The sequence below is a fragment of the Triturus cristatus genome, chromosome 9, assembly GCF_964204655.1.
Source record: "Triturus cristatus chromosome 9, aTriCri1.1, whole genome shotgun sequence".
NCBI lineage: Eukaryota > Metazoa > Chordata > Amphibia > Caudata > Salamandridae > Triturus > Triturus cristatus.
In genome coordinates this window covers 170,016,140-170,032,801 of record NC_140592.1, presented here as the reverse complement: position 1 = coordinate 170,032,801, position 16,662 = coordinate 170,016,140, and the positions used below count along the sequence as shown (strand labels likewise).

At 41.5% G+C, this 16,662-nt stretch overlaps 1 protein-coding gene across 10 annotated transcripts in view; it reads right to left on the bottom strand.

The window, feature by feature from the left end:
• Positions 1 to 14,889, bottom strand: part of SLMAP (sarcolemma associated protein) — a 1,011,035-nt gene extending 996,146 nt beyond the window's left edge. For all 10 annotated transcript variants that reach the window (XM_085624675.1, XM_085624673.1, XM_085624676.1 and 7 more), the window contains exon 1: positions 14,203 to 14,889. In XM_085624675.1, coding sequence (XP_085480801.1) covers positions 14,203 to 14,400 — 198 coding nt within the window. In that variant the 5' untranslated portion in view covers positions 14,401 to 14,889. The remainder of the gene's footprint in view (positions 1 to 14,202) is intronic.
• Positions 14,890 to 16,662: the final 1,773 nt, after the last annotated feature.

The window sequence follows — 16,662 nt, the reverse complement described above, 5'->3', positions numbered from 1 at the left end:
TACACACACTGCTAGCTGAGTGCCACTCCACGCAATCCATCAGCTTGTGTAGTTGCTGTGTCAGGAATGTGGGCGTGTGAAAGTGATGGGCCCTTGAATGGCGCTGTGTGCTGGTGTGAGTTTTGTTATGTGATGGGCCCGCGGCTGGCGGTGTGAATGGTTTTGTATGTCTCACATGTATGAAAGGTGTATGAATGGCCTGTAAAGAGGTTGGTGCCCACGAGCTGTGAGTCAATGGTTCAGTTTCTCGCCCTTTCAATTATTAACAGTGCATTTCATTTTTGTGAAATCACTTGCTAATACAATTGAATATAATGAACCATCACTCGCCCTCGTGCCAAATCCAACCAGTATGTGTGTGCGTTTGAGGACTAGATGGCTGTGCAGGAATCTTTTTCTTTTTAGTTTCTCTGCCAAGGTGTATGTTCCATGTAAGAATAACCCACCAACTGTAGATATTGTTGTAAACCCACGGGAGTTCATGGTGATGTCTCTCTTGTGAATTCCAAAAAGTTATTTTCTCCACAATGTCCTGCAAACCTCAATTTTAGCTGAAAAAATCTCTTTTTTCACACATTTTGGGGTGGGAAAGTTGTGGCATCACTGGGCTCACTCAAATTTCCCACCTCCCAGCGTTCCCCTGGGTCTCCCGGTAAAAATGGTGCCTCACTTGTGTGGGAGGCCCAAGTACCCGCGACAGGCAAGGGACCAAAACGTAGTGTGGTGACATCAAAATTGCCTATCTCAAATGTCGCATCACTACGTTTTGGGTCCTTGCCTGTCGCGGGTACTTGGGCCCGGTGATGCCACAACTTTCCCACACAAAAATGTGTGAAAAAAGTGTTTTTTTCAGTTAAAATTCAGGTTTGCAGGGGATTCTGGGTAAGGAAACGTTGGGGGTTCCACGCAAGCCATACCTCCCTGGAAGCCGCCGGGTGTCTAGTTTTCAGAAATGTATGGGTTTGGTAGGTTTCCCTAGATGGCCGCCGAGCACCGGGCCAAAAACCCAGGTGACCCCCCTTGCAAAACCAGGTGGTTTTGAGATAGGCAATTTTGATGTTGCCTCACTACGTTTTGCGCCGTTTCCTGTCGCGGGCACTAGGCCAACACACACAAGTGAGGTACCATTTTTCTCGTAAGACTTTGGGGAATGCGGGGTGGGTGGAAATTTGTGGATCCACGCAGATTCCGGAACTTTCCACGACAGAAATGTGGGGAAAATGTGGTTTTTTTGACAATTTTTTAGGTTTGCAAGGGATTCTGGGTAACAGACCCTGGTGGGGGGCAGTCAAGTCACCCCATCCTGGATTCCCCTGTGTGTCTAGTTTTCAAAAATGTATAGGTTTGCTAGGTTTCCCAAGGTGCCCGCAGAGCTAATGTTCAAAAACTAGAGCTAGGCACTTTGCAAAAAAAGGGTAAATTTTCACTGCGATATTGAGTTGTGACCACGTTGCGTTTTGTGCCGTTTCCTGTTGTGGGCACTATGCCTACCCACACAAGTGAGGTACCATTTTTAATCGGGAGACTTAGGGTAATTCAGATTTGTAAAGGAACTGTTATTATCTATTGACTTTCGATGCATTTCTGCCTTCCAAATGAAAGATATTGTGTAAAAAAGAAGTCATTCTAAAAAATGACTGATAATTCTCATGCTAGTATGAGTTTTCCCAATTTCAGAAATGTGCAAATATCTACTGTTTCTAAACTCTACATTTTGTTCCCATTTCAGAAATACATAGGTGTCTTTCATACCGATTTTTCCATGTACACTTTTTTACGGAATAATTACTATATACCCGGTACATAATAAAAAACCATTGCAAGTTACTACTCAGTTTTTGGCTCTGGGTTCTTGGTGAACCTACAAGTCCTATATATCCCCACAACCAGTAATGTCCAGCGGATGCAACGGTATATTGCTTTCAAAGAGCTGTCATAATTAGAAGAAGTTACAGGTGAAAACGTCGACACAAAAGGCTGTTTTTTTCAACTAATTTTCAATTTATCCTATATTTAACTGTTTGTTTCTATTAAAAACCCTTGCTGGATCTACACAAATGACCCCTTGCTGAATTCAGACTTTTGTCTTCTTTTAGAAAATGTATAGCTTTCCAGGATCCATTAATGCTTTTGTACCCATTAACTGGAAGGAGGTCAAAAGCACAAAAAAATAGCAAAAATAGGCTATGTCCCAGAAAAATGCCAAAACTGTGTAAAAAATGTTGGGTTTCTGACAAAAGTCTGGTATCCCCGAAAAGCTGGGAAAATGGTGATTTCAACCCCACAAACCCTTTTTTGATAACATTTGCAGGGAAAAACCCAGATGCTTTCATTTGCAGCCCGTTTTTAAAAAAAACAACAAGATTTTGCTGTATTTTGGCTCATTTCTGTGACCCCTCTAGGAGAATCCACAAACCCGGAGTAACTTTAGAATCCCCATGATGTTGGAAGAAAAGGACGCAAATTTGGCGTGGATACCTTATGTGGTCAAAAAGTTACAGGGGCCTAAGCGCGCACTACCACAAATAGCCAAAAAAAAGCTTGGCACAGGAGGGGGAAAAGGCCTGGCAGCGAAGGGGTTAAAAAGTATCTACTAAACACAGTGTACACTCTTTCCAAAACTTGTCCAAAGAGTACCTATTCACTTAAAATAACGACTGTCTGAAGATGTTAAAGATCATACTACCTGCAGCCTTCATACTGTGGTGAAAACGTTACAGATAGCCCTTCCTCTGAAGCAAAACAAGCACACGTACACAACTTAGTACCTGGTGCACACAGTCATCTATGTCAAGTAGAAATTGTCACCCTGAAACGATTTCCCACAAGGCAGGTCACTTTAGATCCAGCAAGGTTCTTTCTTGAAATCTTTTATCTCTGTGAGATTTCCAACAGGAGACCAGCACGCACATGCCCTTGGAGATTCCCTTCACAAGCAGGATACCACAGCAGGGGAAAAAGATTCCACCCGTGAAAGAAGCAGCAACTGCAGGCCAACTCACCCCTCACACAGAAAAGGCAGCGCTCCTCACACAGTCCTTCCGCCCTTCTTCTTAGCAGGGTCATCTTTTTCCTTGAAGTAATCTAAAATCCTGGGGATTTAGGTCCAATACTTATAACCCAAATTGTCTTTGTTCTCTTTGTGGGAAGGGTCTCTGAACCCAGTCCAAACCAGTCCTGTCCTCCCTGGTGCAGCATGACCACAGGGGACTGAGCCAGCATTGTGAATAGGAGACACAGCCTATTCAGGTGCAAGCAAAACTTCTCCCACCACTAAATGCAGACCAGGTCTATTCAGCCCAGCGATGAGACATCCAAGCGAGGAAGGACACACCTCAACCCCCAGTGACTGTCTACAGTGAATGTACATGCCCAGCTCCTGTCACTCCAACACCAGACGCTGAATACACAAACAGCCAGAGTCACACATGATGGTAAAGTAAGAAAATGCCCACTTTCTAAAAGTGGCATTTTCAAACAAACAATTTAAAAACCACCTTCACCATAAGCTGCGTTACTAAAATCTGAGTTCAGAGAGCCTGAACACCATTTCTCTATCTTGCCCCTATGCAAAATTATACTTGCAAGATGCTACAAAGCAACTCCCATGTTAGCTTATGGGGCAGATAGCCTTTCAATAGTGAAAAACTAAATTGTCAGTATTTTACTCACAGAACAAGTCCGACATACCAGTACATGTCCTACCTTTCATATACACTGCACACTGCCCATGGGCGTACCTTGAGCCTACCATAAGGGTGACTTACATATAAGAAGAGGGATGGTTAGGGCCTGGCAAGTGGGTGCACTAGCCAGGGCAACATGGCAATTTAAAACTGCGCGTGCAGACACTACAGTAGTATGTCTGACACACATTTGCAGGGCTACTCGTGTGGGTGCCACAACCAGTGATGCAACCCCACTAGTAGCATTTGATTTACAGGCCTTGGCACACACCATGCACTATACTAGGGACTTACCAGTAAATCAAATATGCCACTCATGAATAACCAATCATATCACAATTTATACAGAGAGCATATGCACTTTAGCACTGATCAGCAGTGATAAAGTGCCAGAATCCTATAGCCAACAAAAACAGGGTCAGAAACATAGAAGGCAAAATGCCAAACGTTAGAGGATAACCCTGTCAAAAGGGCCAGGACTAATAGGCACATTCCCATTAAATAATTTCAATATGAAATAAATCTAAGATATGAAAATTAGTGTTCATTATTGAAGCAAAATTTGAGACAAAATTGGACTGTCTCATAACAGACTAAGAACACAGAACATAATCAGAACATTTATATGATAAAGGAGCAAATCACAGAGACTACAGAGTAGAAAGAGACTAAATCTGGCAGCTGATATTGTGCAAGACTCCTGATAATGCAGTGTACCACTAAATATGGATCTTAGGATTTCAAGAAAACATCAATTGTAAATAAAGCTTTTAGAGAGCTGAAATCAGCTATGAAACAAATGCAAATAAAATTAAAACAATGAAACGCGCCTAATAGCATGACCCACTGTATGCCCAGCGTATTTTAATGCCAAAGCACCCAACAGCATTACCTGTGTCCTTGCTCCTAGACAGCAGTCTTGCAATTTAAGGATCCAGTTTAATTTTTAATTTAAGATTACAGTTCAATATGGACTTAGCTGAAGAAGTGTTCAATTATATTAGACTCAGTTGTCCAAGTAAACGGAGGATTCAGACAGTTGGATGACAATCTTGGTTTTATATACATTTCTAAGCAATTTATCTTACATTATTTATGTTTAGAAAGCAGACGCTGTCAGCTTACATACGACCTGGATAGTATATTCTGATTATATGCTCATTGTAAACTAAATTACTAATCCTAAAGTCTCTGTTTAGGTGACAGTCCATCTAGATAGCCAAATAACCTGGCAAATCATCAGTGTACAAGGAAAAACAACATTGGTGCAAAAATACATCATTGTTTCACGCTATTGGAAGTGTAAATTTTAGGGGGCGGCTCCTTGTCATTTAGCAGCTTCACTTGTAGCCATGTTTTTGAATGTAATAAGGTCCTATTAATACAGTTTACACTCTAGTCCAAAGCAGATTTCCGTCTACCATGTCGAAAGCAGTGGAATAGTCAATGAGGTACACAAAAAGCTGGTTAGTAATATTCACCAAGGAAAGGGTGGCTAACAAATTTAAAGCCATAATGCGATCAAGAGTAGAGCAGGTGACCTGAAAGCCAGTCTTCAAAAACGTTAATATACATCTATCCCCAACCCACTGTGATAATTTATCCAACAATATACCACATAATCTGCTTTCCAAAATAAATAATGCTTATTAGACAATTTTTGGGAGATCTGACCCCCAAGCTGCATTCATGGAGAAACTTTCCATGACGTTGGTATAACCCCATAATTATAAATATTGGTTAAAAGTAAGCTCAACATGAAACTCCACTGTTTAAAATGGTCTGCAGTTTGGCTCAGAAACAAGCGAAAAATGACTAATCTTAATCAGTGGCATGTCAAGACACTCAGGGACGGGACTACAATTAGTAGCCTATCTCGGAATACGAAAATCACTAGTTTGATCAGCGGTATACAGAGGCAGAATAAAGATTCCCATGTCTCAAAATAATAATTAGAATAAAAATAATATCTATTTTTTTTTAGCTGTCCATACCAAGTCCAACCAGAGGCCGAAAACAATGACCATCACTAGAATTAAAACTTTCGCACAGCAGCCACCAGACAATCATTCTTACATTTCGAAAAACTTTTTTTTTTAATATTAAGATTACAATAGTATTACAAAGTATCACCAGAAGGCTCATCAAAAGGTTCTTAGTATAGTTTGTGATTTCTTCCTAAATTTCCATTTAACATGAACGCCAAGTCTATACTCCTAAAGGTGACTGCCAGCAGCCTCAATTATAGATCAGTAGATCGCATAGAGCAGTGGGTGATAGACAATTCCTTAGCTCAAATTTTATGATCTCCTACACACCTCCTGTAGTTTGTCAATAAATTAAATATATAGCTTTTTTTAATTGTATTTATCATTTGCCAGTACAACCAACAAAACAAACCACTACATTCCGTGACAGACAATACAGTATACAAGTGCAGTGCCATAAGTAGTTGCATAACAAGCAACCATTTCGCTATTTATACATGGAGTGAAAACACACGCTCTGTACACATTGTGGTGTCAAGGAGTATAGTGCGCCGAGTGGCCCAGGCAGGCATTGATGTGCGGAGGAGCAGACCTGTAGCATGTGCCGATGGTATTAGAAGGGACACAAGGGTGCACCCCAGGACCATGGAGCGTCCCATTCCCACAGGAACAGGCCTGTGTTGCCAAAGGGGGGGGGGGGGGGGGGGGGCATATAAAAAGGGGGGGGGGGTGCACAGCCCAGGCAATTCAATCTTGTGATAGGGAGTTCTGATGCAGCAGTTAAGCGCAAACAGGTTGCCAAATATTCCGTGGGCAGGAGGTAGGGGGCTGCATCAGCGCATATATCTCGCTTGTCTTGTCGCAAAATGCAAGGCTCTCAATCCAGCCCCCCGCCTAAGGGCAGCAGGTGCTAACCCAGCATAACGCAATCTAGCACTGAGCGAGTAGCAGGGCTAGTGCCGCAAAGTGCCAGGACTCCTTAGGAATATTGTGACCATAACCTAGTAACACAAGCAGGGATGCTGGGGCTATCGCTATTTCCAGCATTTGAGACAGCTGAGCAAAGATATCATGACAAAATTTGGATATGGGGCCATGCCCCTACTAAGTGGAAAAAATCTGCCTTATCCGCCCTGCACTTGAGACACGTCAAGGAGCGGGAGGGGGTCCACCCTGGCCAGGAACTTGGGGGTCACATAGCGCATCTGAGGAATTTATAGTGCAAGAATTTGTGTTTGTGATTAGGGGAGACTAGCTTGGTCTGAAGGCCGCAGTAGTACCAAACATCATCCGGCAATGGATGTTGCAGATCAGCGCTCCGTGCAGCCCGGCATCTGCAGTGGGCACCAGGTCCAGGCACCCGTGATAAAGCCTAGAAATCAAGTGATCACCGCCATCTTCCATAACGATGAGAGTGGAGAAAAATCTGGGGCAATGGGATACGAGGGTACCTGGCCCATAGTGTGCTCTGGATGCGGTGTTGGATAAATAGGTCTAGCAGTGAAATCATCACGTTAATTATTATGCTACTAAAATACTGGTAGTATAGATTTACTAATTTCAACTCTGCATCAACATACCTTAAAAATATAAAGATATAGTCAAAGGACACATATATGTGGAGTTAACTGTAGTGGTCTTTACTTACCTTCACAAAATGTTGGTAGTCTATTTAGGGCATGATATTTTGGGAGCATGATATTTAAAACTACATATTCAGGTAGCATAAACCTGAAGTAACGGTTCAGGTGGATGTACAAACCTTATGCTTTATTAGATGCATTTAAAGACCTATAGTCTATATTCACAGTATAAAAGTGTGGTTGCATCTACATTAGAAGTACACCCTGTATAAAACCTTACTATACAGGTATTTCAACACTTTGCTACCTACCCTGTGTGAGACCAGGTCTCCTATAAGGCGTCTATACACAAAGCATGTCCCAGCTCTTTCGTTCCCCTGGTGGAACTCAAAACCTTTGTAATGTTAAAAGCAACAACCAGCACTCAATATAACATGTTAAGTTACAGTCCATGCCTTCCATGTTTAAGCTGCTTACATAAAGGCCCTTCACACCGTAATACCAATTAGGCCCTACCTTGGAAATGGCAGGCAGTGTTACATCACCAAATGGAGGGTTTCTGCACTATATACGTGAACCACAAGCCAACTCTTATTAGAAACAAGTCCTCGGCACACGTACAAAGATATCGTTATTCATAAAGTCAAGTGCACTAAATAGTGCTTGATTAACGAGAAATTACAGAGGTCGACACCGGTAGTTTCGTGTGATAGATGTTTATGCAAACTTAGAGTTTGTCAAAAGAATGCACCAGCCGACACGTGTTGCGTCACCTGGGTAGTAACCCGTGACTTCAGGGCTGACTATCGCGCTAAATTGCTTGATCGATGGACCGGTGATAATTCCAACCCGGTCGGGGCGGGTATTCATATAACAAAGGTTCTGTAGTACACAAAACTGTAATATCAAATCAATCGAGACAAACGGGCGGGTGCGTCCGTGTTCGTCGTAGCCTGAAAGAAGCAGGATCCAGCGCGAGTCCGTCTCGCTTCCGAAATGCGGGAGCCCCGACCGGGTTGGAATTATCACCGGTCCATCGATCACGTATTTTAGCGCGACAGTTTGCATAAACATCGTCTATCACATGAAACTACCGGTGTCGACCTCTGTAATTTCTCGTTAATCAAGCACTATTTAGTGCACATGACTTTAAGAATAACGTTATCTTTGTACGTGTGCCCAGGACTTGTTTCTAATTAGATATGTGGGTCCTCCACTCACATAATATGCAGGGGTTTTTCGGGTCTTCCCCTGACCTGGTTGCACCGTAAAGTTCTTTTTCTTTTACACTCTACCGCTAACCAGCCTGAGCGCCACTATCCTGCCTATCCAAAACCCTTCGCAGAATTTGTACAAGCCAACTCTTACTTTGCTGGTTGTATACTAGCTTAACATTAGCTCTGTAAGAAGCGATATTCAGGCTATTTATAGGTCTGTCACAAGATATAAGTACCTGTATCAAATAAAGTTCTTTGTAGCTCGGAGAGATGAATAAAAAAAAATGAAATGCAGAAAGGACGTCAAACTACTTGGAAATCCCTCAAGGAATGATAACAGTCGGTGAATGACACTGACCCAGCTCTAAATGCTGGCCACTGTCTGATAAAAGGACTGCAGCCACTCCTGAGCACTGCCCCGGTTACCCATACATAGATCCAGATGATGTAGCAATAGATTATGATTTGCAATGTCAAAAGCCACAAACAAATCGAAAAGGATAACAGCTATCCTCATCCAGCAATTGGATCCAAAAACTTTAGCCAATACAATGACTATACAACTTGTAGGGATTCCTACATTTTGCCATTACAATGAATAAGACAAATAAATACAAATAGGTCAAAGGCGAATGAGGAGAAAATTATGTGAACTACAAAAAGAGTTGTAATGGCAGAAGGTTACTCATCCATGTAAAACATATTTATACACCCCCACACAACTACCTCTTTTTCTCAGTAGTATGACATCTCTATTTCTGAATGCCGGGCAGGAGCTATGCAGACAGGAATGATCTTCTCAATGTGAGATCACCACTTTACTATGCGAGTACAAACAGCCTTTACTCTGATAGAAGCCTGCTTGCTAATATTATAATTTGCATTTTATGTGGTCACTTTAATAAAAATTGATTTTGAAAAAAGAGAATGAATAAAGTGAGAAAGTAAGAAAGGCAGATGGTAGAAACTTTCATAATTAGTGTGAACATTAACACAAAGTACAAAAAAGGGGAATACGGAGGGGAAACAATGGAAGAAACACATAGGCAAAAGCAATGAATAACAAAAAAAGATATTTTAAAAACAACTGTGAAAGAAAACAGGATGAAATAGGAGTGAAAAGAAGGTTACAGATCATAGTATAAATCAGAAAACAAAAACGACAGCAGAGACGGACATACACAAAAAAACACTATGTCTGAAACCTCACAGAGAAAAGCCATAAAATCATCTATCCAAGTACCACAACCTAAAAATTCTTCATGAAATGACACTTTCCACTCCACTCCTGTCTTATTTCTTTTTTTTTTTACTTACTAGGCAAAAACTAGAATGAACCTCCTCTATTAGCAGATACAGAGAGCCACTAGCATTCTAGTCAATATTCAAAAGCCATTAATACAGCCTCCCCTCTAAAGAACTCAAAATATGAACAAGACATCAGAAAAACACTAAGCAGCCCACACCAAGACATAACCGACCCTGCTACTAAATAACAGCCTACATGAATTTTCACTATGAAAATACAGAGCACAGACAAACAGACCCCCTTCCCCAAACTCATGATTCAAAATAAACATGACAACTAACTACTAAAACCATAGCAAACCACACCATCTCTTAAGACAACCATCTAATCTCATGAAAGTACAGTTAATCTCATATTGCAACGAGCAGAGCTGATGCGCAATTCGTATCAAATCTGTATACTTCTTAGTAGCAAGTTTGCAAACATCAAAGTTTGATCCACTCACAACAAGAGTGGTTAAATTGCCCTCTGGCAGACCCTATTGTAGCTTCACTTTTCTCCACGTTTGACCATTCCAGAACATAACAAAAATAAGGAGACGTTGGAGCACCACAATGAGCTATACAAACATTCACCTTGCAAACACATCATTGCCTTGAAACAGCGTAACATTAAATATACTTTTGATCACTTCACCGCTCAACAAAAATCAGTATCATTACAGGCATACTCGGAGACAAAATCTCAAAAGCAATAGGCCTTGCCCGCTCAGCCATATCAGAGTCCGTGTCATCAGGAAAAAAAAAAAAAAAAAGAGAAAAAATATTGCTTTAGGGCTCACGGGTTTACAAGTAAGCCAATACAGAATAAGCCTTCCCTTGATTTCACAGACGTCTATCTCATTACAATGATATCTAGCCTAGCAAAGACATATTGAAAATAGGATTAAACCAAATTAATAACATGAAAGAAACCTGCTGCATTGCAGTCGGCAATACAGGCAAAAAAAAAAAAAATTTTTTTAAATAAAATTTTAAAAAACACACTGAAGATTAAGTTTAACAACTTACGCATCCAGTTAAGTGACGAACCTTGTCCCCTTAGTCCACTGAATTTGCTGGCAAAAATGAGCGCCTAAACTTCTTCATTAACACCAGCATGCATATTGGTAGCCGGGCCCTCAAATTCTCTTCATGGTTTCAGGTACACGATACTGAGTTCATGGAAATCAAGGTTTTGATGCCCTTTTGAGTGCAGAGTACAAGTAGGATCTAAATTACCTGCATTCTCTTACAACAAAAGTAGAAGCCATGATATATGGATAGAGCTTGCTATCATAATTGACTACATTTGTGGCTGAAAGACAATACCGGAATATAATCAGCAGACATGACGTTATCCAATGCATGACCACAATTTAAAATAGTTCTGCTTATTTTAATTGCTCTGTCCTGAACATCAAAGAAAGGGTAATACCCAACATCATAACAAATGCATGATCTCTTGGCTTGATGGTGGACTCAAACCAGCCCATTCATAACCACTTAGAACACTGAAAAGAGCGAAATTTCCGTTATGGGAATAAAAAATTTCTGAAATAAACCTTTCAAATAGGCCCCAGGCATTAGGCTTCTCTGGGCCTGACTAGGTGTATGCACAACTCGGGATCACCATTATAAAGGACGTGCAACCATGAAAACTTTATGGTGCGTGCTTGGTATAAGGAATATATTTCTTTCCATAAGATGTCAGTCTCGACTTCAGTGCACTAATTTAGAGACTCACTCTTTCTTCAATAAGATTTTCCAACCTACATCGCAAAACGCAGACTCCTGATATTTACAAAAACTACCAACTTGAAATAGGACATGCTTGCTCCACATTGCGGTCCTTCTACAGAAAGATTTCAAGATTTTGAAAGTAAAAATTTCTGAAACAGCCCCACTCAGAATGAGTTAATGAAATATAAAACTTGCTCCCACTTTATCTGCAACGGACATCAAATATTATCCACTACAAGAATGAACTCAAAACACTTCCAATTAATCGAACATCCTTAATTCCTCACACACTGCAAATAATCCAGCAACGGTATTTTCAGGATGTGTGTTTTTTAACTTTAGTGACAGGTTGCCCAAATCCATGTGTGCATGCCAAGATACTGTTTTATCCGATTGTTTCCCTATTTGTCACGAGGCAGCCAAATCTCGATGTGCTTACAAATGACTTGTATTACAACTTACTGACACTATTGTTTTTAATTCCCAGATAAAATCACAATATTTGTTACAAATAACCAGAGTGAAAAATGCACAATTCTTTGCATCTATAACAAGTAACGTAGTTGAATAAAAATAAGTTAAATTATATTTTCAGCGCTGGAAAGCCCTTGGGCAGCCATGCGCTTTACAAATCCCCCAAACAAACATTTTTCAGTAGAGCATACGTCCTAGCTATGCAAGACAAATGCATACTTCACAATACAACAAATAAGATCCTCACGATGGTGCAAATTTTATGAATATAAAGGTTTGTTCTTAAAACTTATGTTAACTACAACCCTTACGGGTTACAGTATCTCTATACCATAAAAACTGCCCACTGCATAAAAGACACAACCAATATGTGTGTACATATAAGGACATCTACAACACAAAAAGGCACACTATGCCTTCAGCACTATCACATTGGTACAAATTGATGTGCCTTAGAACCGATTGTATTATTATAACAAAGGCAATTGACTGGATGCGCATGTAGTCTGTATCCATCTTCCGTCAATAATTAAGTTGTACATAAAACTGATTACTCAAGGGTACAGCCCACTTGGTGTCAACCCTTAACTAACTCAATAGATGCCCTGTGTCATTCCGGCACGAATGGCAGTTTTACACAAATAAAAACTTTCCAGATTTTGTACAGGACGTTACCTTCCATACAAACTAAATCTCACATGGATAATTCCAACATTAGGTGCAGACACCTACATAAAATGCTCAGACTGTACAGCAAAAACTATGTACTGTAAAGCTCTTAAATTGTGCACCTGCCAGATGTCAGTCCGTGCCAAGGAAGTGTTATGGCCAATAGCGAGTCTAAATTAAGATCAATTGTAATATAAACATTGCATGTCAATCGTGTGCCATTACTTTGTAGATTATATTCTTGTATATTCTCCTCCCAGAAATAAAATGAAAATAAGCAATAGTTATTATGGCAAACACCAGCGAAAGAAATTAAACAGGTTTTATCTGACCATAGGAAAATAAAAGCGATAGGATAAGCTTGGCGATGAGAGGGAGGGGGGGGGGGGGGGTGTTAACGTCTACTGCACTGAAATGGGCCAGGCACAGGAAAGTAATCAAATGCTATTAAGGTACACCTGGAGATAGTGCACATAATTGGAATCTATGTTCTATTTCTTAGACATATTGGCACACTAGAATACTTTGTAGTCTTGATGGCAATTTATATGTACATGAAAGAACACCCTAAACGCAAAAATGTCATACGTAGTCTGTCAGATGGCAGACATTAGATTCACTTATAGAACGGTATGACATAAGTAGCGCCAATGCAATCTTGACAGCGTTTATCCCCACACGACCTTTCAGCATGGAAAAGCCAGTCACCCCACATAAAGATGTCTCTCTGGAATCAGTTTTTACCAAACGTGTGTCCAGTACCCATTCAAAGAAATACCCCACATACAGTAATACTAGAGGTCGTATGCTCAGCAAATCAGCTAAAAGAGATACATTTGCACACCCTGCGAGAGATAGAATAGCGCATACCGTATTCATAGGCAGCTCGTATAAACTCGAATGACTTCAGTGCCACCGTATACAACACATCGGAATAACCGCTTTAATTCCTTTAGGATAGGGTATATCAACAAGGTACAGCCTAGCTCTTAGACGTCAGTCCTAACCTCATAGTCTGTATGTGTGCAGACAATATATTAAAACCATCACTTATACCAAAAACAGTCACTTCTCAATTGGTGCGTATCCATAGTAAGCCTTTACATAGGAAACATTCTCTCTATATACCAGTATCAGGTCTTAAGAGACTACCTACAACCAAGCCCCTATGTACAAGAGTCTATTTATAGCCACCTATGCATAGCTAGTGCCACAAGTCATGCCCATTCCTGTAAATATTCGCCTATATATATTGTATCAATTCGCCCCATCAAAATCTGTAAGCGTTATGAAGCCTCCAAGCCATTAGCGGATATCCTTACAACACCCAGGTGTCAAGTGGTCAGACCTCTTTTCGAACGCTGTATATAATATTGACACTCCTTTTAGGTTTAGCAATCCAAACACCGTGCACTAACTACACTACTTTATTTCGCAGACTGCCATGTACATACATGCAAAAAGTCAGAACTCCTGCTCACTTCGCTCTCGAGTATCATTTGAAGGCTGCGTGCCCCCACTGTAAACCCAGCCGCACCCATGTACCAAGCCTCACCTTGCAGGTCTTGTGGTCGAACCAGACGAGCGCATGGTTGCGGGACAGCACCTTGCAGTCGAAGGTGGCATTACTCTGCGCCGGCCGGCAGCGAGCCACCGAGCGTCCGATCTTGACAGGCTCGTCCAGGTAGACATGGCGCTCCTGGAAAGGGTGCGAGTTGGGGCGGCAGGTGAAAATGGCCAAGGCTGAAGGCATGGGTGACAGCTCGCTCCGGCCCGGCTCCGCCGCGGGGACAGAAGGGAAGCCTTCCTGCTCCAGAGCGGGACCGACAGCTGCGGCGCTCACCTGCGCATTATCCACGAACGGGCGGGGCCTGCCAACCGCCCCCCCGGAGCCCCATGGCCAGCGGTTGACACCAGCCGAAAGAGCCTGAGCAGCCTGCCTTCCGAGAGCTCAGTCCATCCCTAGAACCCGGGATCGGCAACTCCGGGGGCAGGCGGGGGACTCCGGGAGGCACGGGCTCCAGAGAGCGGGACGCTGAGTGTGGGCGGAGGCTCCGAGGCTTGGCACGGGGTTCAGGCTATTAACACCGACTGTTTACATTCACCAACCTCCTCTTTAGACTTGTTCCTATTGTAACAGACCCGCCGGTCCATCCCCGGCCCTGCGCGCGCGCTCCCGACAGGATGGTGGGACAGTCGTGGGGCGAGCACGGAGGGAGTGACGCAAGAGGAGGGCGTACACGCAGTAGCCGGGTGGGCTTGGCTAACTCTTGCACTTCTACAGTCTTGACAGAGGAACTGGCATGGGGATGTGCACCGTCAGCTCACCGAGAAGACATCTTCAGCCTATAGCTTTCCAGGTCCACTAACCTCTACGAGAGCGTTTGATAAAGAGCATTGGTATATGAAACATTCTTTTGCAGTGAAAAATATGGTGGATCGTTTTATTTTACGTTTCTCTTTGACGTAATTTTGAACATTATTTTGAACATAATACAATTTAAAGACGTAGGTGAATGGAAATCTTGTTTCGCCTTTAAACATAAATTCTTAATCTAAGGAGGCTGTAGTGTGGACGGACGCAAGTTAGTTTGAAAGCCTTTTAAACGAACAGCGAAGGGCGCTGTTACAACATGGCCTTCAAGGATACTTTATCTTTAACATTTCCATTTTGTCCTTCTTCTATGGCGTTGCCTCACCTGGTATCAAATGTAAAACCGCAGTAGGATTGGAAATAAAAAGTGGACAATAAACTGGTACGTTTAAAGAAAACAAACGTAAATAATGAAGGTAATACGATGCCCCTTTGCAACCACATCAATGAGGTGGCTATGTTTACAGAGCAATTATTTTTATTATGGAAGAAAGCATCGTCGAAAGTGGCATGGAATTGCACTTTATGATCTGCGCGTCAGTTTAGTATGTTTTATCTTGGTGAGCAGTTCTATCAGTACTGCATGTGGATTTGTATGTGTGACAATTTTTATGTTTATTTAGTATGGATTGGTACATAACTATTTAAATGTGTTTTGTGAAGAATGACATTTATTCAAAGTAGTAGTAAAATATGTTTATTTAAGATCATAGTGTATTAAACAAGAGCACCAAAATTCATATACGCTCATTTTATAAAAAAATCAAATGTTTCACAGCCATTCAAATTCGTCCTACAGCACAAGTCACATACTAGTTTTGCATGTCAAATACAAATTTTAATGCATCCATACGAAAATGTATCCCATATTTGAGAACCGCTGGTTTTGATAAACGACGCCTCCCAGATAACAAAAATGTAAATAGTCTAACATTATGGTTAAATTTGTACATCATTCCCTCAGTCCACAGTTGCAAATGCCTTACTGGTTTCTAGAACAGGCTTAATCGTAGGATGGCAGCCTGGAGAACTCTATATGCCAACCAACCCCAACACACCAGCCCTTGCCTTCTGAAAAAAAAGTAAAACTTCCCAGTGATTATTACGATTTAAGCCTATTCTGAATTTTATCATCAAACTGTTTATTTTGGGTACAGCAAACCATAAACATAGTAGTCATCGATCAGCTCGGTTATTCCTCAGGAACGGTTCGATGCTAAAAATGGGTCCACCTCTCGATAGTTCCAACCCAGAGTAACTGTAATAGCACAGGTATTTGGAACGATCAAGAGTTGGTAGGAAAGGGTTTGATCAGCTGGGAGGAAGCCTACAATGCAAATTGTACAGATAAGTGTGGGTTTCTATTAACCTAAACCACCTAACAAACAGGTACTGGTTTGTGTACTTGTAAATAAAAATAACAAGTCCACCGCTCTATATAGAAGAAAACATAATTTTCTAATTCTCCATCAAGAAAAGGATTGTCTGAAAGAATAGCAAACACGATGCAGTCTCAGTGATACCTTTGACAGTATGTATGTTTTCTGTACCACCCAAGAAAGAAACATCTTTAGCACATGACATGAATATGTATACACACCAGTAAGAAAACAGTGGACCACTTAACAGGGGAAAAGCAGA